The 23,009-nt window shown below is 44.6% G+C and overlaps 2 protein-coding genes across 2 annotated transcripts in view; one reads left to right on the top strand and one right to left on the bottom strand.

Annotated features, from left to right (window-relative positions):
* The window catches only part of LOC123840651 (acyl-coenzyme A synthetase ACSM5, mitochondrial-like), a 120,486-nt gene that overhangs the window by 34,657 nt on the left and 62,820 nt on the right, over positions 1 to 23,009 (top strand).
* LOC123840650 (protein disulfide-isomerase-like protein of the testis) overlaps positions 1,382 to 23,009 on the bottom strand; it is a 34,016-nt gene continuing 12,388 nt past the window's right edge. Inside the window, exons 2-11 of the mRNA XM_064590314.1 lie at positions 22,459 to 22,665; positions 16,514 to 16,647; positions 15,471 to 15,608; positions 12,462 to 12,572; positions 12,253 to 12,378; positions 9,309 to 9,506; positions 6,876 to 6,996; positions 4,405 to 4,583; positions 2,934 to 3,023; positions 1,382 to 1,704 (exon numbers count right to left, since the gene is read on the bottom strand). Of these exons, the coding sequence (XP_064446384.1) occupies positions 1,462 to 1,704; positions 2,934 to 3,023; positions 4,405 to 4,583; positions 6,876 to 6,996; positions 9,309 to 9,506; positions 12,253 to 12,378; positions 12,462 to 12,572; positions 15,471 to 15,608; positions 16,514 to 16,647; positions 22,459 to 22,665 (1,547 nt within the window). The 3' untranslated portion in view covers positions 1,382 to 1,461. The remainder of the gene's footprint in view (positions 1,705 to 2,933; positions 3,024 to 4,404; positions 4,584 to 6,875; positions 6,997 to 9,308; positions 9,507 to 12,252; positions 12,379 to 12,461; positions 12,573 to 15,470; positions 15,609 to 16,513; positions 16,648 to 22,458; positions 22,666 to 23,009) is intronic.

Below are 23,009 nucleotides of genomic sequence, written 5' to 3'. Positions count from 1 at the left end.
ACACTGTCAGCACCTCCCCCTTTTGGGATGAACAGTGAAATCATGTATCTCAGAGGTGGGGCGCTGCCTGATACGAAATTTCATTTGATCTATGGATACTTACTTACTGAGCATCTAGTGTGTCCAAGCAGTGTTCTAGGCATTGGAAATACAGTGGAACAAAATAGATACATCTGCTCTCCAGGGACTTACCCACCAGTGGGGGAAGCAAGCAGTATATTAGTGCACAGCAAAATAGGATGCTTTCAAATATTGGTATCTAGGAAGGCCTCTTTGAGGTGGTGACATTTGAACTGAGGTTTGAAGGATGAAAAATACATCTGCATGAAGATCTGTGGGAGTGTATTACGTGTGCATTTAGGCAGAAGTAACAACCATGAGGAGAGAGAGCACTTGAACTGTTCAAAGAATAGACAGGAAGCATGGCTGGAGCCTAGAAAATGAGAGGGAGAGAGGAAAAAGCAGAAGAGATCTGTGGGGCCAGAATTTTCCAGGCCTTGAAGGCATGGTAAAACAGACTGGATCTTATTCTAAAAGCGATAAAGATTCCATTATAGAGTTAAAACAGGTGGTGTTGCAAGCCTTCAAGACTATGGCTTTTTAAAAGATAATTTCAGCAACTTCATGGAATATGGATGGGTGTTGGGCAGGGAGGTACAGAATGGCAGTAGAAGCACACAATTCGGGAGACTTCCAGGGCTGAGAATGGTGGGAGGAGGTGGAGGGAAGTGGGTGGAGTCACATGGAAAGAAGTGGGTGGAGTCATGTGGAGATAAGTGGGGCATGTCACTGGATGGAAGGGGTGGAGTCAGTGCAAGTGGGTGGAGTCACACCAATTGGTGGAGTTACTTTTACGGTAGTAAACGAAGGGACTTGAGCATTATGCTAGCACGTTGCTGCTTAAGAGAGTGGGTCACTTACTGAGATATAGAAGACTGGGGACATGTTTGGGGCTGGATCTCTTTCTTACTGTGTCAAAATGCAGCATAAATAAATCAGTCCCCACCCTGGGGACTCCAACCTAGTGGAGATGGTGTGTGCATAGTGGTTAAATGCAGTCTCTGGGGTGAGAGTGCCTAGGATCATAATCTCAAGGGCTTCCTAACTTGTGTGATCCTGACAAGTTGCTTAACCTCTCTTTGCCTCAGTTTCCCCATATGTAAAATGGGGGTAATGAAAGTGAAGTTGTGAGGATCGCATGACTGAGCAGCATGCTGTAAATACTCATTAATTGTTGCAGTTATGGCTTTGCTTGCAACCCTGTATGAATTCCAGACCAAACGGCTCTTCTAAGGTAGCTCCAATCAGGAAAAAGGCAATGAGCAGAACAGGGCCAAAAACATTCAGGAGTTTTTAATCATCTAGCCTCCATCCACCACAATGATATATAATTTTTTTGGAGTAGATTCCCCTTAGAAAATGATGTCAGCATCTGGGAAATGGCTCTTGGCTTTGAAGAAGCTACAGTTCTTCCTTCACTTTTGGTTTCTTCCCTTGTTTTGGAGGTCCCTTTGGCTTAGCCACCTTCTTCTTCTCCTCCTCCTCCTCGGCTGTTTCCTTCTGTCCAGCTGGCTCTTCCAGCACAGTCACATTCTCTAGCTCAGGCAACTTCTGGTCAGGTAACTCTTCCTTGATAAAAGGTACCTTCTTTTCCTTAGGTAATGCCTCCTCTTCTGTCACTTCACTTTGCTCAACAGACAACAGCTATTCAAGAAAAGAAGGGAAGGAGGGAAGAAATAGGATAAAGAAATAAAGAGGCAAGAAATATGTGATAATTGTGATTCTAATTACCAAGCCTTCTTTTACGGGAAATGCCCAGAGAGAGGCACTTGGAGGATCCTCATAGATGCAAAGGCCCATTTGGCTTAGGTGAAGAAGTTCCCAACCATGGTTTTGCCCCTCCAGAAATAGGGCCTTTGGAAAACCCCATTCCTCCACTCGAAGGCCACACGTGTGGCTGCCCCAGGTCTAGCTCCAGGGCTGGACGTGTGACCCAGGCCTCTCATGAAATCCCTATCCAGGACATTTGTTAGGACTACGAAGAAGTAGGTGCTTGCTTTCTTTTCTTTTTCTTTCTCTCTCTTTTTTTTTTTTTTTTTTTTACAGAGAGAGGGAGAGAGAGAGAGACCACCACCCACAGCAAGGGGAGAGGCAGGCAGAGGGAGAAGTAGGCTCTCCGATGAGCAGGGAGCCCGAAGCGGGGCTCGATCCCAGGACCCCGGGATTATGACCCTAACAGAAGGCAGACACTTAGCCGACTGACCCACCCAGGCACCCTGGGTGCTTGCTTCCTAAGCTGGGAGGGTATTAGCTTAAAACTGTGGGGCCATCTTTGATCCTCCATGGGGAAGTGACTGCTTGGGAATAAAGCCAACATAGAGGAAAGCAGAGATGGATAGACAGAAAATGAGTTTGAGATCCTGGATCCACCTGTGCCTGATGTTCTTACCAGTTATGTGGATGAAGTTCCCATTATTGCTTAAACCAAAGAGTATTGTTTCTGACATTTGCAACTGAAAGGGTCCTAACTAATATAGATGGCACCTTCCTACAGATGGCCTCACTGAGGCATGAATGGGATTGGGGATTCGGAGAGAATGGGGATGGTTATCCCATCCATCAGGAAAATAATGCCAAAGAGCTGGATCCATCAAGACATCTGGTTACCAACTCGGGAACGGTGGACCCAGGGAAGCAGCCTTAGGAGACCTTACAGTCTTTCCGTCTGTTTCTAAAGTCTGCTATTTCTGCTTCCTTGTAGTAAGTGCCCTTGAAATAAAGTCATTCAGTATAGGTCATTGTTCACCCGTCGTCAGAGAGCTCCAGAGAACACAAGATTATGGGACTCTTGGCACACTCTTCCCTAGTTGTTTGAGTTCTTGATGATTCTTTGTGGAACAGAATAATCCTGGGTACTGCCATTTTTGCCTTACCTCATCCTCATCCTCAATCCTGATCTTGATTTGACTTTCCAGGAAGTCAGAAAAGCCTATCAGGGTGTGTTCTCCTGTATACAGTACAGCCTAGGAAGAAAACAGAACAAGGTCAAAATGGTAGCTTCTTCCTGCAAAATATTCAGGGATTGCTACATAAGATAAATCCAGGGTCAAATTCCTAACAACCTGAGTACAATGAGCAGATTCCTTAGCCTCTCCGAGCCTCCATTAGCATGGCTCTAACATAAGGGTAATAAAAATTCCTCCATCATAGGTTCAGAGCACGGACCTCAGAGCCACACTGTCAGGGCTCAAACCCTGTGTAACCTCTCTATGACTCAGTTTCGCTATCTGGAATGTAAAGATGATATTACCTACGACATATGTTATTATGAGAATTTAATGAGTTTCTATATGAAAAGCACTTAAAACAGTACCCGACTCACAGTGAGCACTACATACAGTTATTATTATTATTATGACTAGTTATTATTTTACAAAGCTTCTGATACATGATCATTGCTTAGCCATCCCTAGTTCCCTTTCATCTTTCAGTCTTTAAGAAGATTATGAAGCTGCTTACTGCCCACTGGTTGTCTACACTCCTTTTCAGATAATGGGAGATCTGTGACAGCTCCACCCTCTCAACCCAGCCTCATTTTCCACAACTCCCCCACGTGCATGTTTTGTACCAGAAGGATGGCCTCTCCTTCACAGGGCTGTGGCCACCCTTCTGCCCACCTCCTCATGCCTATTATACTTCCTGCCTATAGTTCACACCCCTCTGCTAATCTGATTTAAATCGTCAGCATTCTTTAAAATTCCATGTCTGCATGGAATATCTGTGCTCCAGAATCTGTCCCCTTCAATTCCAGTTGCAAGTGGAAGTGGGCCCACATCATGACTTCTCTTCCACTCTCAGTCATACTCTTCTTGGGGCAGGAACCTTTGCTTGCAGTGCTTTGATGGACACCCTTCCCCAGGTGCCAAAGCAGCACAGAGAGTATGTTCCATGACACTGGCAAAGCTTGGTGATTGTGATACTGGTATGTAAAAGACATTGACCTGTTTTTCTATCATGTGTTCTTCCTTCTTCTCGTAGCACCCCACCCCCAAGATTCACGTGGAGTTCCCCACCCCCATCTTATTCCATAGAGTCTGGGTAGAGCTCAGCCCCAGTACCAGAGGGAACCAGGCCTGACTCATCAAGACACCCACATCTTCCTATAACAATGCCTGGGTCAGGGAAGAACAGCTGACCCAAGCTGGACCCAATTCTAGGAAGTCTTGGGACTTTGGGGGAAGCTAATGGAAAACACTCTTCAAATTGAACACGAGAGGATAATGGGGGCTGGAGCTGAGAATGAAGTTGATTTGGTAGAAGGCAGAGCTGGAGATCAGGAGAAACTGGGTCCATGATAATGACATAATGATATTTTCAGGTATGTGGGTCCCAAGAGCCCCTCACTTGTTGAGAGTCAGTGGGGAAGAGCCTGAAGAAGGGGTACCGGTCTAGGTACATCAGCTGAATGTCATTTGCCGTGATGTCCATCTTGGCAATGGTGACTGTCGAGTGGTTTTGATACTTTTTGCCCAATTCCTCCAACACTGGGAACAGTGCCTTACACTTTTCCGACCAGGGTGCATCTGGAAGAGAAGGGATGTTGTGCAAGCTCACACTAATAAAGACTGAAAGCCAGCGCTACCCCAGAAACACTGTCACCGTGTTCTACTAATGGTCCTGCTATTTTGCAAATTGCATTCCGTCTTTCTTTCAATAGTATATTACCTTATTTTACATTTCAACCGCAGTACCTGGTCATTATTAAATAAATTAGAAAAAAAAATAATCTTGTCCCCGCTACCCAGCCACTAACACTTTGAGCATGCTGGGACATTTTCTTCTGTTTTTTTTTTTTTTTTAAAGATTTTATTTATTTATTTGAGACAGAATGAGAGAGAGAGAGAGCACATGAGAGGGGGGAGGGTCAGAGGGAGAAGCAGACTCCCTGCAGAGCAGGGAGCCCGATGCGGGACTCGATCCCGGGACTCCAGGATCATGACCTGAGCCGAAGGCAGTCGCTCAACTAACCGAGCCACCCAGGCGCCCTCTTCTGTTTTTTTTTTAACATGGCTTTCCACTCCAGTTGAAGGAAAAAACATTACACTAGACGATTCCTCATGTTCTGCCAGAAATCGTGTGTGTGTGTGTGTGTGTGTGTGTGTGTGTGTGAGAGAGAGAGAGAGAGAGAGAGAGAGAGAGGGCACAAGAGTTTTTCAACAGAGGTTAAGCTCACAGCCCAAGGTCACCCAGGTAATTAAGCAGAGGAAGTGGGATTTGAGGTCAGGCTGCTTTGACTGGTGACCATTATACCACACTGCCTTATAGCCTCTAGGGGCCAGTCCTTTAGCTTTGAGTCAGGCCCAGGCACCTAGCCCTCTGGAGAGAATCGGGGACCAGCTCTAACCTTCCCTGCTCATCATCCCCTTAAAGTTTCTGGCTCTGTGGGAGGGGTGGCCTCGAGGGCCCCGACACTCTACATTTGGATGATCATCCCTCCATTTAGAAACCAAGTACTTCCATGACCATCTGTTCTCCCCGCAGCTCCCTAGGAGCCGGATGGGCCTGGGTTGGAGCAGGAGGGGGCATAATGGTCGCAGTCCCAGGGGGCCAATCTGACAAGCCTACTTCCAAGAAAATGAGGCTCCTTTTGCCTTTTACCAGAACCAAATGGGCATTCTCCTAGCTCTGGTGTCAGTTAAGTATAGAAAAGCCGCCCTGCCTCTCACTTAAAGGCAACAGATCATGGTTATTCAACCACATGAACTTTAAACACCTCGCCCTGTAGATGAGAGTCCATTTCAATGAGATTTTTAAAGGCCTGCATGATGCAGTGCAGCCCTCAGGAAGGAATGACATCAGAGCTTGATTTGAACTTTTTGCCTTCAAGTGATTTACTGTGTGACTTGAGGTAAGGTAATTAATCTTTCCGAGGCTAAGTTCCTTGATTTGTATCATGGGGAAATACACTGGACCTTCCTAAGAGGCTTGTTTTGAGGAGGAAATAAGAGCAGGTGTGTACACAGCCAACTCATGCCTGGCTTCATGTCAGTGCTCGATAAATGGTAAAATACAAGAGATGTCTGAAGTAACTTCAGCATTATCCTTCTCTGTGTCTCAGGGTGGGAAAGAGGTCCCTGGCTATGACTCTCATGTGCAAATCAGAAACAGCAGAGAAAGGGCAATAGTTCTTAGGCAAGTACTGGAAATAATTACAACAATAGGAATAATAATAGCTGTCATTTATCAAGTACTTGCAACATGCCAGACACTGCTAAGCCCTTTACCTGCATGATTTGAGTCTCCGGCTTGGCCACACCAACTCAGGTAGGTTAAATATGGGCCGTTTGATAAGTTACATAAAGCCAGAACTGCCGTTCTTTATAGCAGTGACCAGCCGAGGCACTGGGGTTAGGCTGCCCAGGATCCAATCCCAGTTGCAGCACTTACTTGCTGCCTGACTTTGGAAGTTTCTTCACCTCCCCGAGACTCTGTTTAGTCCTGTGCAAAGTGGGAGCAATAATAGTAGCTACTTTCAAAAGCATGTTGTGAGGATTAAATGAGATAAAGTATAGAATGGCTTAGCAAAAGGCCTGGTATACCATAGCATCGAATCATTGTTAGCCATCAGCATTATTATTGCTATAAAAGCCACAGGACTGGATTATATGGAAGGTATGTTCCAAGAATTAGATTTTCGGGGAGAGTTGCATTGTAGCTGATAGCATCTTGATCCAAACTCTTTGGATGTTTGAAGACCATCCTTGGCATGATGCTTTGATAGATTTTGGAGATTTGGAGGCCCCAGAATTCAGGAGCAGCACTTGAAGAGTAATGTCTGGGCCATTGCCTTCTATGGCCTCTGCAGAGATACTTACAGAACATCACAAATACATCCCTTTCCTTGTCAAAGACCACTATGTTGAAGTTCTTCCCAACGAGCTGCTTAACTGGCCCCTGGTCCCAATATTTTGGAATGTCTTCACTGGATTGATGTTTCTAGGAAGCAAATTTGAGAGGTCTAACAGTCTCCAGAAAGGGGTTGGCATTTGGGGCTCTCTGCCCTGACAGGAAACAATGGAAAATTTTCTCTTGTTCTTATAACCACCTTGGGAAAGAGTTTGAAATGCTTGATGTCCAGACCGGATTATTCAGGGCAAATTGAGATCAGAGGGTTGGGGAGGAGGCAGGGCTTCAAACTGGGATGAATTCTAGAGTGGGGTTCATGTCTTCAACATCTTAACTGGTTTCTCCCTCCCTCCCCCCAAAATTTAGCTGTTCCCAATTACTCCCAGAATCAAACCCAAGGTAATTTACATGACCTATAAAGCCTTTATCACACTTTGGCTCCTACCAGCCTCACCAAGCTCATTACCATTCTTTCCTTGCTTTCTTCAACCATACTGATCTTCTGTTTACCCAAAGGGCTAGCCTTCTTCCACCTCAGGCTTTTGTTTATGCCATTCCTCTGCCTGGAGGGCCTTCCCCACTCCTCATTCCTGCTCTCTGTTCTTTATCCAGTTAACTCAGATTTACAATACTTCCCTCATCCCCACACCAGCCTCTAGAAGGGAAGATTCTTTCTGAGGGAGCATAAAGGAGGGTGGAGGCTGGGCATGGGAGATGGGAAATGATGGAAATTAGAAATGGGCCAGATCAGGCATGTGACATCTTGTAAGTCATGTGAAGTGTCATCTCTATTGCAAGAGCATGGGAGGAGGAGACAGACACCTCCTGAGGTAGAGCTCCAGGTAGGTTTGTAGATGTGGTGATGGAAAATGAGGGGCCCCTGTCTTAATGATACATGGTCTTGTACTCAGCTGAGACTGGAATAGGAATGGGGTATGAGGACAAAGACTCGGAGATTCAGAGAATGAACACACTAAGAGAAATTTATACAGAAATGTCAGGACATTTCAGAGAGCTCATGGGAGGTTTGTGATTCTATGAGGCCAGCCTGCCTCATGGTGGTGTTCTTTTTCTCCAGCATTGGCCTGGAAGAAGTAGGGACATTAAGTCAGTTCAACCAGAGTTGTGGTTTTGCCTTGTAAATTCTACAGGGTGTAAAGAAGGTAGAAGGTGGATAAAGGAATAAGGAAGTTAAGGGAATCATCAGCAGAGCTGTGAACCGTGGAATCCCAAGTTCATGAAGGAAGGCAGAAAAGAGATTGTGAAAGGGGATCAGGAGATTGGAGGCCATGAGAAGGGCAAAGAATTGTAGCAATGTGGATATTAGAAAAAAAAATTAAGAAGATGGGAAGCTTGAAGTCAGATTTTCAGAGGGGCTGCCATCTCTAGTGTGTGGCCACAGAGCAGGTGGCTGGGATGGCATGGACACACCAATTATGAGAAAAGAGAGAGACCAGGGTTTTGGATACTGGCATCTCTGGAAATGATGGCAGAGAAGAGATGGAGGGCAAGTCTGCAATGAGGAACTTAAGTCCCCCAACAGTGAAAGGGACATGACTAGAGGACAGAAATGGAGGGAGGGAGCAGGCAATCTAAAGTCCAAATGCATGGGATCTGGAGTTTTGAAGGGAGGAGGAGGAGAAATGACATGGAAGATACCAGCCTCACCACCTGGCCTGTGATGATGTTGTGCATCAGAGAAAAAATGGCTTTCACTTGAGAAGGAGTATCTGTACAGGAATGGACAGAAGGTAATGGGAATCCTCAGAGGGAAGGTGACCAAATATTCTGATTTGCTTGGAAAGTTCCAATTTATTCCTGTTGTTCCAGAATACTTTTAAAGAATGCACCCCCCCCCATTAGTCTCAAAAGTGGTCCCATTTGGAAAATAAAAAATATGGCCATCTAATTCAGCAGGGTGACTGGGGGACATTATAAGTGCTACATGAACAGGAGATACTGTGTTATGTCTGATCCTTCTACAGCCTCTCCTCCCTTTTAGCAAAACAGGCTCCTTTCTAATCTCCCAATAAGAGGTACATGAAACCTTTGAGGCTAAATCCTGATTGCTTAATACCTCACCACCCTATCTCCTCTCCCCAAAAATCTATCTATCCTTCAAAGGAAGGAGGAAAAGTGTCTTCTTTCAGAGAATGTTGGCCCCGGGAGCTCCTGCATTTCTGTTGGGAGTTCCTGCAAAGGAAATGCCTTTCAAAATAAAGAATTAATGGTGGAATTATAGGGTCAAGACAGGTCAAAAGTTGAAAAGATTGGAGATGGAGAGATATAGGTATTTCCCCACTTTGAACCATGAGATTCTGCCTCCCCATTCAGATGACCAAAGCCAGCAAAATTATGAAATTTTGAGGTTCTGAGTAAACTTTGTCTAAAAACAAACGTACCTTGGCACTTCTATTCAGGAAGCTGCGGCCAAATTTCTTGAGATTTTCATAGGTTATCTCCTCATAAGGCATTTTGTACCTTGCATCAGAGCTTAAGTTTAGGATTTGGACACATGGCATATTAACCTCTGTAATCCTGAAGTATTTGAAGATATTTCCGTTTCTGCGTTCATCTGCATCCACAAGGATGAAAAGGATCTACCAAATAAAATAAAACCTGAGTCTCTCTGGGATTGGAGGTCATGAAAAGGGTAAAGATTGAAATTAGCTAAGGAATCCCTTACTGAGGGAGAGAAACTTGGGAAACCTTGGGAGAGCACTAAGGGAATGTGAATAGCAGGGTCTATGGCTATTTGCATTTGAAAGACAGAACAAAGAGGCTCCTTTCCATCAGAGAGGGGCAGCCCTGTGCCCCAGGGCACAGACAGGGATTGGCCACCAGCCTGGTTTCACCATCCTTGTGCAGGGTACCATCCACACAACCACAGGAAGTCAGGAGGTGTCCTGAGCTTTCATCAAGGTCCTTGGGCAAAACAGTAACAGACCCTCTCTATGCCTGTTTCCTTACCTGTAATGTGGTGATTATAAGAGTATCCACCTTATAGGGTCGCTGAGAGAATTAAACAGGACAATGTGTATAAAGGCTTGGTTCAGTAACTGGGAGGTAAAAATGCTCAATACATGTCAGCTCATTATTATTCTAGATTATTCTTCTGTCAAGGAAATTCATGACTTCATTCACTCATCATTCAACAAATATTTGCAGAGTGCCTACTAGGCATTTTGCTAAGCACTGGGGATATAAACTGCCCAAGGCAGATAAGATCTGCCCTCATGGAGTTTATATTCTAGTGGAAAAGACAGGCAACAAAGGAGTAAAAAATTAATAAATTCAGATAGCAATGAGTGTCAATTAGACAGTAAAACAGAGCCCCATGATAGAGAATGACCATACAGGTGGAGTGAGGTCAGAGCCCGTTGTTAGGTAGGAAGGTCAGGAGTATCTGAGGAGGTGACATTTTAGCTGGGACCTGGGTGATGAGGTAACAAGTCAGGGGAACATGAATCAGGCAGTGGAAACTGTCAATGCTTAGAATCTGCATCCACAGATTCTAAGGAAAGACCAGTGTGGCTTCAGCACCATGAGGGAGAATCAAGGGCGACAAAGTTAGAGATGTGTGAGATGAGATCAGAGCTCCAGTAAGGAGGCTGGCTTTTATCTGAATAAGATGGAAGACCACTAAAGAATAGTGAGAGCCAGAAAGTGCTACGATAATTTTTAAAAGATGACTCTGGTTGCAGAGAAGAAGCAAGAGGGGAAGCAGGGAGGCCACAGGAAACACTGATACTCTCAGGTCATTCATCTGTCAAAATATTAAGGGCCCTATTATGTGCCCAATGCTCTTCCCTCTGCTGTGGAGTGGAAAACAAAGCAAAGCATTAGAACCGTCCTTGTATATTTTCAACTAATATTGACTAGCCATGAACAAGATAAGATATGGGGGAATGACCTGTCTGAATAATATTCATCCATTTATCTTTGGCTCTAAAATTGATTACAATCAAATGGCATTTAGGAAGGTAGATAGTTGGGGTAAAGGCTATTTTAGAACCTTATCTCACAATGTATGCCCAAACAAACTCCACCTAGATTAAAGAGTTAAATAAAAAAATAATAATCTGGAAGAAATATGTCTCCATATTGACTACTATAAGAGAAATAGACGGAAGCAATCAGATCGTGATCAGCTGAATTACATCAAAAATTTAAAATTGAATAAACCAGGAAATTTATTTACAAGAGGTATTTCTGTAATTGGAACAAACTCCCTGGAGAATAGTGTGGTGGGATGTAGCACGAACATTAACTATGTTCACACCCTAGTGGCTTTACTGTGTGTTTATTTTGGGTTTCAAAGTTTTTAATTGTTTCATTTGAATTTTAGAGTAATTTTCATCAAAAGGAAAATAATCTGCCATTACTGTACTTTTTACAAAAAATAAAGAGAAAAGTGAAGTAAATTCCCCCCATAGTCCAGGTGGTGGTACATATAGGATAGGTATGGTGCTTGAGAAAAACAGATTTGTTTCTAACGGTGATAGCACTGTTCACTGTACATTTGCTCATTGCTTTACCTGTGACACCTCTACTTCTTCCATGAAGTTCTCCATTTTACACTGAAACTCAGCGGCTAAGAAACTCACGAACAAAATGGCTTCTAAGAGGAAGAGAATTTGAACCAGGTCTGTGCAATGCTAAAGCCTTTTGTCTCAGCAGTTACTTATCAGACAACCTGTGCTGCTTCACACCTGCAGGCTGTTCAGACTCCTTGACCTCAGGCAGGGGTGTTCTCGCCTCCCCCTCACGTCCAGGCCAAAGACCACCCATACTACAGCCCCTCACTCCTGCTAGAGCATCGTCCATCAAGAAAGCAGCCAAACTATCCATGTTCCCATAGTAGACTTTTCAAAAAGATGAGGAAAGGGGCGCTTGGGTGGCTCAGTCGTTAAGCACCTGCCTTCGGCTCAGGTCATGATCCCAGGGTCCTGGGATCAGCCCCGCATCGAGCTCCCTGCTCAGTGAGAAGCCTGCTTCTCCCTCTCCCACTCCCCCTGCTTGTGTTCCCTTTCTCGCTGTGTCTCTCTCTGTCAAATAATAAGATCTTAAAAAACAAACAAAAAACCCAAAGAGATGAGGAAAGAAGAAGCATAGGTATGGCAAAAAAAAAGGAAGAGACACTGGGCAGGAAGAAGGGAGGAAGCCTGGTTTAAAATTAAGTAGGAAATAATATGTAGCATCAATATGCAAATAAGGAAACTGGTATGCAAATGGATATACAAATCATCCTGGGCTCAATTTACAATCAGCAGGGCAGGCAAATGACATTAGCGTCTGTGGGTCCTGGATACCCATCCAATAAGGGCAATAGCACTTTCCACAAACCTTGTTTGTAAATTCCTTTGATGCCAACTTATAATGCTGCATTATCATACCAAATGACTCCGAGCTTTTGGAGGCGAAGAGCAGCATGTGATTCAGGATGTGCAATTCATAAATCAGGTCCTTGTTCTGAAATTACCAGGGAAACAGGTCATCCATGCACACAGCTGCCCCACCCTACCCTTCTCCCAGGGACCCTTTGGCTCACTGACCTCGGTGTTGTATTCAATAACAAAATCTGTGAGGTGCTCTTTTATGACTTGATTGAGGACATGTTTGTTGGTAATGTCATTAATAAGCTCCTCGCGTTTCACAATTTTTCCCTTGGACAAAAGGAGAAAAGTATTGGAGGGTAGTAGCTTCCATAATGTAGACACTTAATAAATATAAATAGCACAATTTTCCCCATGGACAAAAGGAGAACACCATAGTGACGAGTGTAATCCATAATCTAGGTACTTGGTAAATATGAACAGCCTGGCGGATTAGCCTGTGAGTGAAATATGGGTCTGTGGCAGCTGTGAAAATCTCCAATCTACAAAGCAGGGAGTATGGTCAATGGGTAGCCAGTTGCTTCGTTTTGAAATCCATCCAAATAGTTGTGCTGATGCAGTTTCTTACACACTGCTCCTAACCAATGACCCTGTGTCAGTGATACTAAGGCAAGCCCATTTCTGGGAGATGCAGGACTTCTCTGGTAGGTGACGTTGACCAGCTTTCTTAGAACTTCTCTGCAGGCAGGGGACCTTCCTTCCTTCCAAAGGGTCAGACCTACATAGTGGCCTGATGAGTCTCCCCCAGCTCCCTCTGTTTCCTTTCACAAGCATTCCCCCTAATCTTTTGCATGTCTAATCCTGCTTGATGACTGCTTCTCAGAAGGACTGGGATTAACACAGGGAAGGAAATAATTCTCTGTAGCTCGGGATCAAAATCTGTGGGAGAAGGAGAACAAAGACGTAGCTCTCTCCGGCTGATTTCTCCCTATGCTGTCTGTTTCTCTTCACCTTCACAGAGCCTACCCTCTAGTCCAAACCTCTTTCCTGGACTCCTGCAAAATCTGCCTAATGGTCTTCCAGTTTCTCCCCTTGTTTCCCTCCAACCCACCCCCCACCTTTAGCCAGAGTGATGCTCTTAGAAAGCAACTCATGTCATTGTCTTGCTCAAATACTTCATAGCCCCTGTTGTCCTTTGGACAAAGCTGAAACTCTTTTCTGGTCATGACAATAGTCTGATAATGTTAATCCGACTTATGGAGAGCTCATATTGTACCAACCACCGTTCTAAATATGTTATATGCAAGAACTCATTTAATCCTCATAATATTCTACTGAGTTATGAATCATGATTTCTCGCATTATACAGTTGAGGACATCAAGGCACAGAAAAGTGAAGTGACTTGCCCAAGGTTGCTAAGTGAGTGAGAGGGGGAGCCAAGATTCCAACCCAGTGGTCTGACTCTAGAGCTCATGCTCTTAACCATTAAAATAGACTGACTCTGTCCTAAGTGCATTTTTCAAGTTTGCTCTTTGGTTTTTGATATTGTGATGAGGTTTATTCTGTGGAACTTTTAACTTTTTATGTGGTCCAAATTTATCAGTATTTCTTTTCATAGTTTCTGGGGTTTTTGTCATGCTTTATAAAAGGACTTTCCAGCTCCAAGTTTAGAAAGTAAAGTCCCCTGTTGTTTCTTTGTTATATTTTTAAATCGGAAATCAGTCTTCGATTCAACTCTGTGGAAGGAGGATATATCGATTTAGCTTTATTTTTTTTCTAGATGGCTACCCAATCCTCTCAACACTAGTCATTGAATAACATATTTTCCCTACTGATCTAAAATATCATCTTTATCATATACTAGATTTCCATATGTATTTGGATCTCCTTTGGGACTCTGTGCTGTCCCATTCCCAGACACAAATCAGGTTAATTTATTCTCAACTTAAAACCTTATAATTAATTCTAAGAGCCCAAGTAAAAATGAAGTGGTTCACAGTCTTAAGCAGGTCTGGGTATCACTTTACCCACCTCCTATGTGGCCCTGGGCAAGTAACCTAACCTCTCTAAGCCATATCTATAAATAACATGATTATTGTAAGGATTTGGCTTTGTGTGGTGAGGGAGTAAGGCATGTTCCAGGAACCAGCCTACAGTTTCTAGAGTACACTGTTCAATAGAACTTTCCGTGATGATGGAAATGCTCTGTAAATCTATGCTGTCCAATATAGTAGCCACTATCCACATGTAGCTAGTTTGATTGAGGAGCTAAAATGTTAATTTAATTAGTTTTAATGTAAATAGTCATATGTGACTAGTAGCTGCCCTATTAAGCTCGGATGATCTATTCTCAGATCCCAGAGAGGGAGAGAAGGAAGAAGTGTAATAGAGGCTAGACTGAGGAAGGCCTTGTGGGCCTTGTTAGGGACTTGAGTCTTTATCCTAAGAATAATAGGAAGCCATTAAAGGGCTTTTGGTGGGAAGGAGGTAGGTGGCCATCACTTTTGAGTTTTGGAAAGATTATTCTTTAGGGGATAAGAGAGAATGTGGTAGACCAGTTGGGTAGATGTTGCATTAAGCTATGGGAGATGATGGTCACTTGACTTAGGATGGTAGCAGGAGAAATAGACTCAAGGATAGTTTGGATTTAAAACCAATAGGTTTGAGGTGATGGACTGGTTGTGAAGGATGGAGAAGAGGGAGGGGTTAGAATAATGCCTGGGTATTCTGGCTTTGCTCAGATGGGACATTGGAGAAATGATGACACCATTCATTGAGAGAAAAAGAAAAAACACTGAAAGAGGATTTGGAGGAGAGGTTATGATGTTAGGCTTGGTCATGTTGAGACATCTGTAATGGATATGAAAGTCTGGAGATAGAGCAGTCTGGCTGGAAATGGGAGATTTGTAAGTCATGGGTGTATGGGTGGTAATTGCTGATGGAGGGTGGGTGAGAGAGCAGGGACCAGAAGAAAACACAGGGCAGAGGACTGAGCCTTAATGAATGGCATTTACTGGTTCAGAAAAGGAGGAGGAGCTAACAATGGAAGATGTCTAGAAAGGCCAGAGAAACTCTGGGAGACTGTGATCTCACAAAAGCTGCCTAGTCCAATGCCACTTAGCTCACAAGTGGCAGAACCAGAATTTGTACCCAAAGCCTGTAGATCCATGCATAGTCCACTATTTTGAGCTGGAGACCCTTCACTAGCAATAAAATCCAAGTCTTACCTTTTTGAACACCAGAACACTGTCAAGGATGACGTGGAAACGTCCAATAGCATTGCTAATTGATATCACTCCAAACGTTAGTTCTGGGAAGTCTTTGATCATATCATAGAACAACTCTGCTACTTCGTCCTCTAAATCCTGTTTGGGGAAGGATGTTTGGTGAGGTTTTGGTAGAAAGCAAAACGTCTGGCTTATTTAAGGTCAAGGTGGAAATGGTGACCAATTTATCTCCTCACCTTTCCAAGTTCTAGGGTTTTCCTGGGTTCCCTAAGTCCCCTTTCATGAATGTTACATACTCAGAATACTTCTGTGGCTATGACTAAAGCCAAAATAGGCAAATCCACAGAGATTAATGAAAAGAATTGATAAATCCAACTCTTTCCAAGTATCTAGAGTAAGGCTGTTCTAACACACAGGTTGAGACTTTTAAACATTTATTCCTTAATTGCTTTCAGAAAAGGCAGCTGGTTTGACCACATGGATCACCAAATATAAACTTGGTATCAAGATATGGCTGTAGTCACAGCCTTCATTCTATAACTTGAAAGAAAATTGGGGCTGTCAAAAAGTGAGATGAGACAGAAAGAGGTACATACACTCCCTGTGTAAAAATATAATGCCAAAGTTCTGACTTCCGCTGGGGGAAGGGAGGAGCCATCCAAGTTACAGGAAATGAGTAAAGATATATAAGAAACTCATTCTCCACAAGGAAAAGCGATTTGCAAATTATTTATTATTCAGCGATATTTTAAATGGACCTCCACAAGATCAGTTATACTATCAAAACCAATTTAATAAACGTCAATCTCCTCTCCTCTCTCTGCATTCCTGTCCACCTTTCTGGTTAGCTTCTCCTACCACGTCACCTTCCATTCTTTCCTTCTTCATTTTAACACTGCATTTACTTGGAAAACCAGCTCATTGGAAAAGGAAGAATGGGTATGGTATTAACCCAAATGAAGACCTCTCCTTACCCCACCCCCACCCAGACACAGGACTCCTCACCAGTCAAAAAGCCACCTCCCACCTCTTGACCCCAGTACCTGGAAGAAGCCAATGATGACCAAAGGCCTAGAGTTCACAAACTCTACCACCTGCTGGGTGTTATTGAACAAAAATGCTTTCTGGCTAATTTGTCTTCTCAGCCAAACGACCAAGGCAGTAGATTCAACCACTCCTAGAGAGAGAGAGACAGTTAAATGGATCCCATAGCAGTTTCCTCTTGAATTGGACCAAGGCCTGTTTTCTCCAAGTTTAATGAGCAGAAGCCTCTGGTCTTGGGTTCCCACCCATTGAAGGCCAAGGTCAGTCCTTCCACTCCTTCCCGCTCCAGCCCCAAGGCATGAACATTAACAGCAGCAGCTAATTTCACGGACCACTTACCAAGGACAAGGCATTGTGCTAAGCCATTTGCATATATTACATCCCTGCAACAACCCTACCCTATGGGATATTCTTATTCTCCCCATTTTGCAGATGAGGAAATTGAGGTTAGACTTGCCAATAGCCACCCACTAGTGAACCTCGGAATTAAACCCAGAAGGAAGCATGCTCAGTCTTCTTATCTACCCCTTCCAAAGTGACAGGAAGGTGGATTTATTTTAAAAAATATAAATGGATGAAATGTAAATAAAAATACCAGCTAGCTCTGTGACCTTGGGGAAATTCCATTATCGCCTGTTATTATCCTGCTTCCAGTTCCTCAGCTGAGATGCGGATGTCCACTAAGGTCATAGATCCCGACTTCCATTTCTCAGCTATCATATGGGAGGTGCCAAGCACACAAAAATCTTAGCTTTTAAAATTGGGAAACATATACCATATCTGGGGAGATGTAACAGTGTGCTAGAATTACATTAGGCTACAGATGGACATGTGTTTGTTAGGATCATCAATTCCACATGATGGTAGATAATGTAAAATATTATTTTCTATCAAAGACTGCTATAGAATAGAATGGAGGATTTAAACTGAATTTTTGAGATAAAGCAATGTTTATTGTGAGTAGCTTTGGACTACATCTATAGGACTTTATTCCTTCATTCATCATTCATTCCTTCACTCATTCACTCATTTGACAAATATGTACTGAGTACCTATTATGTTATCAAGTACTGTGCTTGGTCCTGGGGATATAATGGTGAGCAGAAGCAAACACAGTCCCACTGTTTTGCAGCTCTCATTCTTTTGAGTAGGACAGCTGTCAAGTAATTACACAAACAAGTATATAATCACACCCAAAGTAAGTATTCAAAAGCAAAGTTCAATGAGCCTGTAGCAAAGATACGTGACCTAGACTCTGAAGTCAAGGAGGGCTTCCTGGAGGAGATCACTTATGAGCTGAATACTGAAGGATGCATAGGAGTTAATAAGTAGGCAACAATAAGAAGAACGGAATTGAAGAAGGAAGGAGAGCGAAAGGCTTCCAGGCAGAGCAAGCAGCCTGTGCAGGACAAATTGCTGCATGGGGCTTGATGAATGAGAGTGGGTAAATCGACTGCAAAGGACTCTATTTTCAGTGTCTTTGCTTACACTTCCTAAGAACTTAATAAGGCCATTTAAAAAACTTATAATGAGGGGTGCCTGGGTGAAGGTGTCTGCCTTCAGCTCAGGTCATGACCCCAGGACACTGGGATCGAGCCCCACATTGTGCTCCCTGCTCAGTGGGGAGTCTGCTTCTCCCTCTGCCTGCCGCTCCTCCTGCTTGTGCTCGCTCTCTCTCTCACTCTCACTCTCTATCTCAAATAAATAAATAAATAAAATCTTTTAAAAATAAAAAACTTACAATGAAGTATATTTGCATACAGAAAGGTGTACAAATTATAATGTATAGTTTGGTGAATTTTTGCAGAATGAACACACCTGAGTACCAACCAGATCAAGAGAGACCATTACCAGGCTCTTAGAAGTCCCACTGTGCCCCCTGCCAGCCCCTCACCCACCCCTACCTGAGTGTAACCACTCTTCTGACTTCTAACAGCAGGCATTAGTCTGCCTGCTCTTGAACTTCACACAAGTGGAATCACACAGTATGTGTTTTGGGGTCTGGCTTTGTTACGTTTGTGAGATTCATCCATATTGTTGCATGTGCTGTGTAGCATTCTGTCGTGTGAATATTCTATAATTTACTTATCCATCCTCTGTTGGTGAGCATTTGGGTTGTTTCCAGTTTGGGACTATTAAGAATTAATTTTCGTGCATGTCTCTGGGGGCACGTTGGATGCATTTCTGTTGGGTACATGCCCAGGAGTAGAATTTCTGGTCATAGGGATGCTGCATTCAGCTTTAGTAGATACCGATCAGGCCATCTTAAAAGCCACAATGAGTCAGGCCCATAGAAGTTCATAGAAGGATGATGTCCTGGCCTCAAGGGACAGAGAGGGGTGGGGGAAGCTTCATGCCACCCCCAGACCACAGCACTCCACCCTGCTGCAGTCCCCCTCTCCTCCTGGATTCAGCCCCAAAGCTGAGTTTCTATTTTCAGTGTTCCCAGCCATCTTTCAGGAAGAAACAAGCACATAGCAGGGAAACAGTTTCTCTTATAGGCATTTGTCTGAAAAAAAATTATAAGTGTTCTGGAAGGAACAGGTTCCAAAGTCCTGAAAATACTAAAAAAGGTGAACAAAACTCCTCCAAATGCATTTGAATTTCAGGTCATCAGAACCATCACTCTGATCTCATTTTGTGCCAGCCACTTCTCCTGTGGTCCACAATGCAGCCACACCCCCATCCTCCAGCACACCGGGCTTTGGTGTCTGCCAGTCCCTCTGCCTGAGCTACCTTTTCCTCAGCGGTCAGGGCAACTCCTCTGGCTTATTTAGTTTGAGGTTTGGACTTTTCTTACCACCACCACCCCCCTCCCATCAATCCTATCATTCTCTAGTTTATGACCTGTTGCATTTTCTTCACTGAATCTTTTTCTGAAATTATGATTTTTGGCTAGCTTGTTCACTAGCTCCTGTAATGTCTGGCTCATACTAGGTGCTCAAGAAATAATTATAGGATGAATGAGGTGGATGAATCATATCATAAGCTGGCTTGAAGGAACTTGATCTTGGGCCATCTTCTCTGGGATGTCTGAGCTCTCTTTGCCCCTCTGAACCCCGTGGGGCTGAGGTAGCTCTGAATTTGACAAATAATTTGTTCCTGAATGCCTGCAGATTGGTCACTGCCCCTGTTGGGCAGGTGTCTCCCCTGGCACTTGGCTCTGAGCCAGAGGACGCGGTAACAACTGAGGTGTGAACGCTATGTCAATGATTGACTGGGGCTGTCTCTCCACTGCATATTTCCAAGCACAAGCTGGGAATGCATCATTAACTGAGGCCCTGGAGCCAACCTGAGTTTCCCTCCCTCCAGAGAGAGGGGCATAACCAAGTTTCCCATCATCAATCCTTGGGAGACTAGAGGAGAATCAGAACTCTAGCTTTGACCCAACAAGGACTAAACCCTACTTGCCTCCTGGGAAGGTTTTCATAAAAGCTGGTGCAGGGGACCAGTAAAGCTCTGTCGCCCCTCTTAGCTCAGGGAAGCCCTGTCAAGTTGGCAGAACTGGCATTACTCTCCTGTTTAGGAAATGAGAAATTGGAAGGCTGGCTCAAATTCTGATAACTAGTGTTTGTCCTAAATCCAGGCCCTGGCTCCCTCCCAGCACCCCATTGCCTCTCTCCCTGGTTGGAGGTAACACTGAAGAGGAGGAGGGATGGGCAAGCCTAGTAGAAATATGGGCTGGTTCCTTACCCCAAGTCTGCCTGCAGTGGGTCCTTGCAATTCCATCCCATTCAAACTCAGAAACTATTCATGAAGAACCTAAGTGTTCCAGGCACTGCACAAGGGTCAGAAAACTCATAGTTTGATAATAACAAGAGCCACTTTGGCCATTTATTTTGAGTGCAGTACAACGTAGAGCAGGGGTTGGTCAATGACAGCCCATGGGCCAATTTTGACCTGACAGCTGACCTTATAAATAAAGTTTTATTGACACCCATCGGTTTATGTGGGACTGCTTTTCCACTGTATCAGCAGAGTTAAGTAGTTGGGAAAGAGATAGCTTGGCTTTAAGCCCTAAAATATTTATTATCTGGCCCTTTGCAGAAAACACTTGTGGGTCGCAGTGCTTATTAGCTGGGGGGCCTCGAGGAAGTTGTTCCATCTCTCTCTGCAGGTTCCCATCTGTAAAACCACCTGCCACGCTGGGTTGTTGTGACATATGTAAAGGGGCCCAGAAGAGTGATGGAGCACAGTGAATGGTTCAGATCCATGTCAGGGCTTGTGCCTTACAGACTGGTTTCACCTCGTCAGTAACCCTAGGAGGGAGATACTTCCACCATCTCCATTTCACAGAGGAGAAAAATAAGATTTGACAAGAGGGAAGCGATGGTCCTTCCTTCAGGCATGTGGTAAGGATATAAAGCCAGGTGGTGTCTGCCAGTTTGGGCAGCCTCTTCCGAGGACCCAGGAGAAGAAGTGACATTGGCTCCTGCCCTGTGCTCTCACTAGACAACAAAGAACAGAATCAGTTCTGTGAAATGAGGGCCTTGAGGAGGAAGCATAGGTGCTGTGGGACTCCAGAGGAGGGCTGGCACCCTGATCTGGGCAGTCAAAGGGGACTTGCTGGAGGAGGCGGTGATGCAGCTTTCCTGCATTGCAGAGGTGGTCCCGGGCACTGGCTCCTACCAAAAGGGGCTCAGACAGTCTGGAAGTTGCCACATTGTCACCTTTATTGCCTCAAAGATGAGTCAGACCTCACGTCCCCTCCCCCCCCCCCCCGCCCCCAGGCCACCATTGTCCCACAAGCCCCTTGGGAGCCACTGCACTGCCTGGTTTTGTACGTAATCCGCCTTGAAGTTGGCACTTTTGCGGCTCCTTCCCCTGCAAGTCTGGCCTGTGTCTCATGCCCCCTTGTGTCCACTATGAGAACTGCAGCCCCTGCAGGTGGTAGCTCTCTCTGGACCCTTTAGTTTTTGCAACAAAACTCAAACAGGCTTATTGCAGACTTGCTAAATGCCAGACCCTGCAAAAGACTATCTCAGTTTCCTGATTCAATCATTCACACATATAATGGGAACATTCTACTAGCATAGAACAGGCTGTAATAGGCACATCGGCATTTGTCAGTTTCGTTCCATCCGTGCATCAGTTTTACACACATTTATGCATTTGTATACCTAGCATTTTTAAAAATTAGGACCTACCATGTGCCACACTGAGTCACATAATTCTTCAAGCATTCTTGACACCGAGATAGGGCCTGACACAGGGTAGTTTCTCAATAAAAGCATTGAATAAGTGAATGAATGAGTTAATGAATGAAATGGATGATGATAAAGCTCAAGTGTTTGGTAGTCACCCTGTCCCAGATCTGTTTCATCATCTCCCAGTGTCCCTTTTCTTGGCCTGCGACCCTGTCAAAACCATTCTAAAGTAGAAGATTGGGGCAGGAGGTAGGAGGTGGAGTTAGGAACTCACTCTCTGGTCTCTGGCAGTTTGTGAGGCATGCATCTCACTATCCCACCTCATGGTGTTTCTGAGGCCCACCAACTGAGATGCAAGCTGTGGTGGAGGCAGCTGTGTGTTCACCAAAATTTTATTTTCCTTATGGACACAGATCAGGGCCATATTGCTCAGCCTTTCAGTTGAGTGGGGCCATGTAACAGAATTTTGGTCATTGGAATGAGATGTGATGTTTGCCACTTCCAAGCCTGGGTCATGAGCACCACCAATGGTGATCCTCTACCTCCTTGACCCAACTGCTGGCTAGATACAGAGAAAATGGCAGGGGGCTCAGAGGCCCTAAGGGAGGGCAGAGCCACAAGCTGGAAGGAACCTGGGTCCTTGAAAGATTGTGTGGAGCTGAGCCACCCACCTCCACCCTCTGGCTGCCAGCTGGGCTCTACATGAGCAAGAAATAAACTCGTAATTCTATTACACCACTGAAATGCTGGTGTTTGTTTCCAGAGCTAGCACTGCCTTGACACACAAGGGCTGTTACCTTTGCAACTGACGGGTTCTGACCTGTTGCCCTCAAAAAACAGCTTCAACTCTGGGGCCTTCTTAACGTCAAACTCCTTCTGAAGTTCCTTCTCCACCGTGATGTCCACTTTGCCAAAGCCGAGCCCGTTCTTGCCTTTGCCCACGACTTCCACAGCTTTGCCCAGTTCCTCAGCCAGGTTCCTGGATTGCTTGGAGGATGGGTTGTCTGAAAGAGCCAGTATAAATCAGAACTTGGTAGAGCCTCTCCCGCTCCCCAACTCCCGAGAAGGAGGCTGGGTTTCACCCTCTTAGCTCCCAGGCCTTCTTCGTGCTCTGCTGTACTAGGTAGATTTTCAGAAATGTGGCAGGATGGGAGGCACATGTTTCATGAAATTTGCCATTTGGGAGGCACATCAGGGTTCTTTGGGTTCAGGAACACTGGAAGCAATACAACTTTGGGCAACTCACTCCAACTCTGTGAGTCCCACTTTCCTCATGGGTAAAATGAGAAAAATAGTATCGACTATCCCATAGAGTTCTCAGCCAAGTAAGACTTATTTAACAATGCTT

Source organism: Mirounga angustirostris, unplaced genomic scaffold, assembly GCF_029215605.1.
Source record: "Mirounga angustirostris isolate CCGP_5_RB_7025 unplaced genomic scaffold, mMirAng1.0.hap1 SCAF_5, whole genome shotgun sequence".
NCBI lineage: Eukaryota > Metazoa > Chordata > Mammalia > Carnivora > Phocidae > Mirounga > Mirounga angustirostris.
Note: the sequence above shows the minus strand (reverse complement) of the source record. Positions and strands in the feature narration are given on the sequence as shown.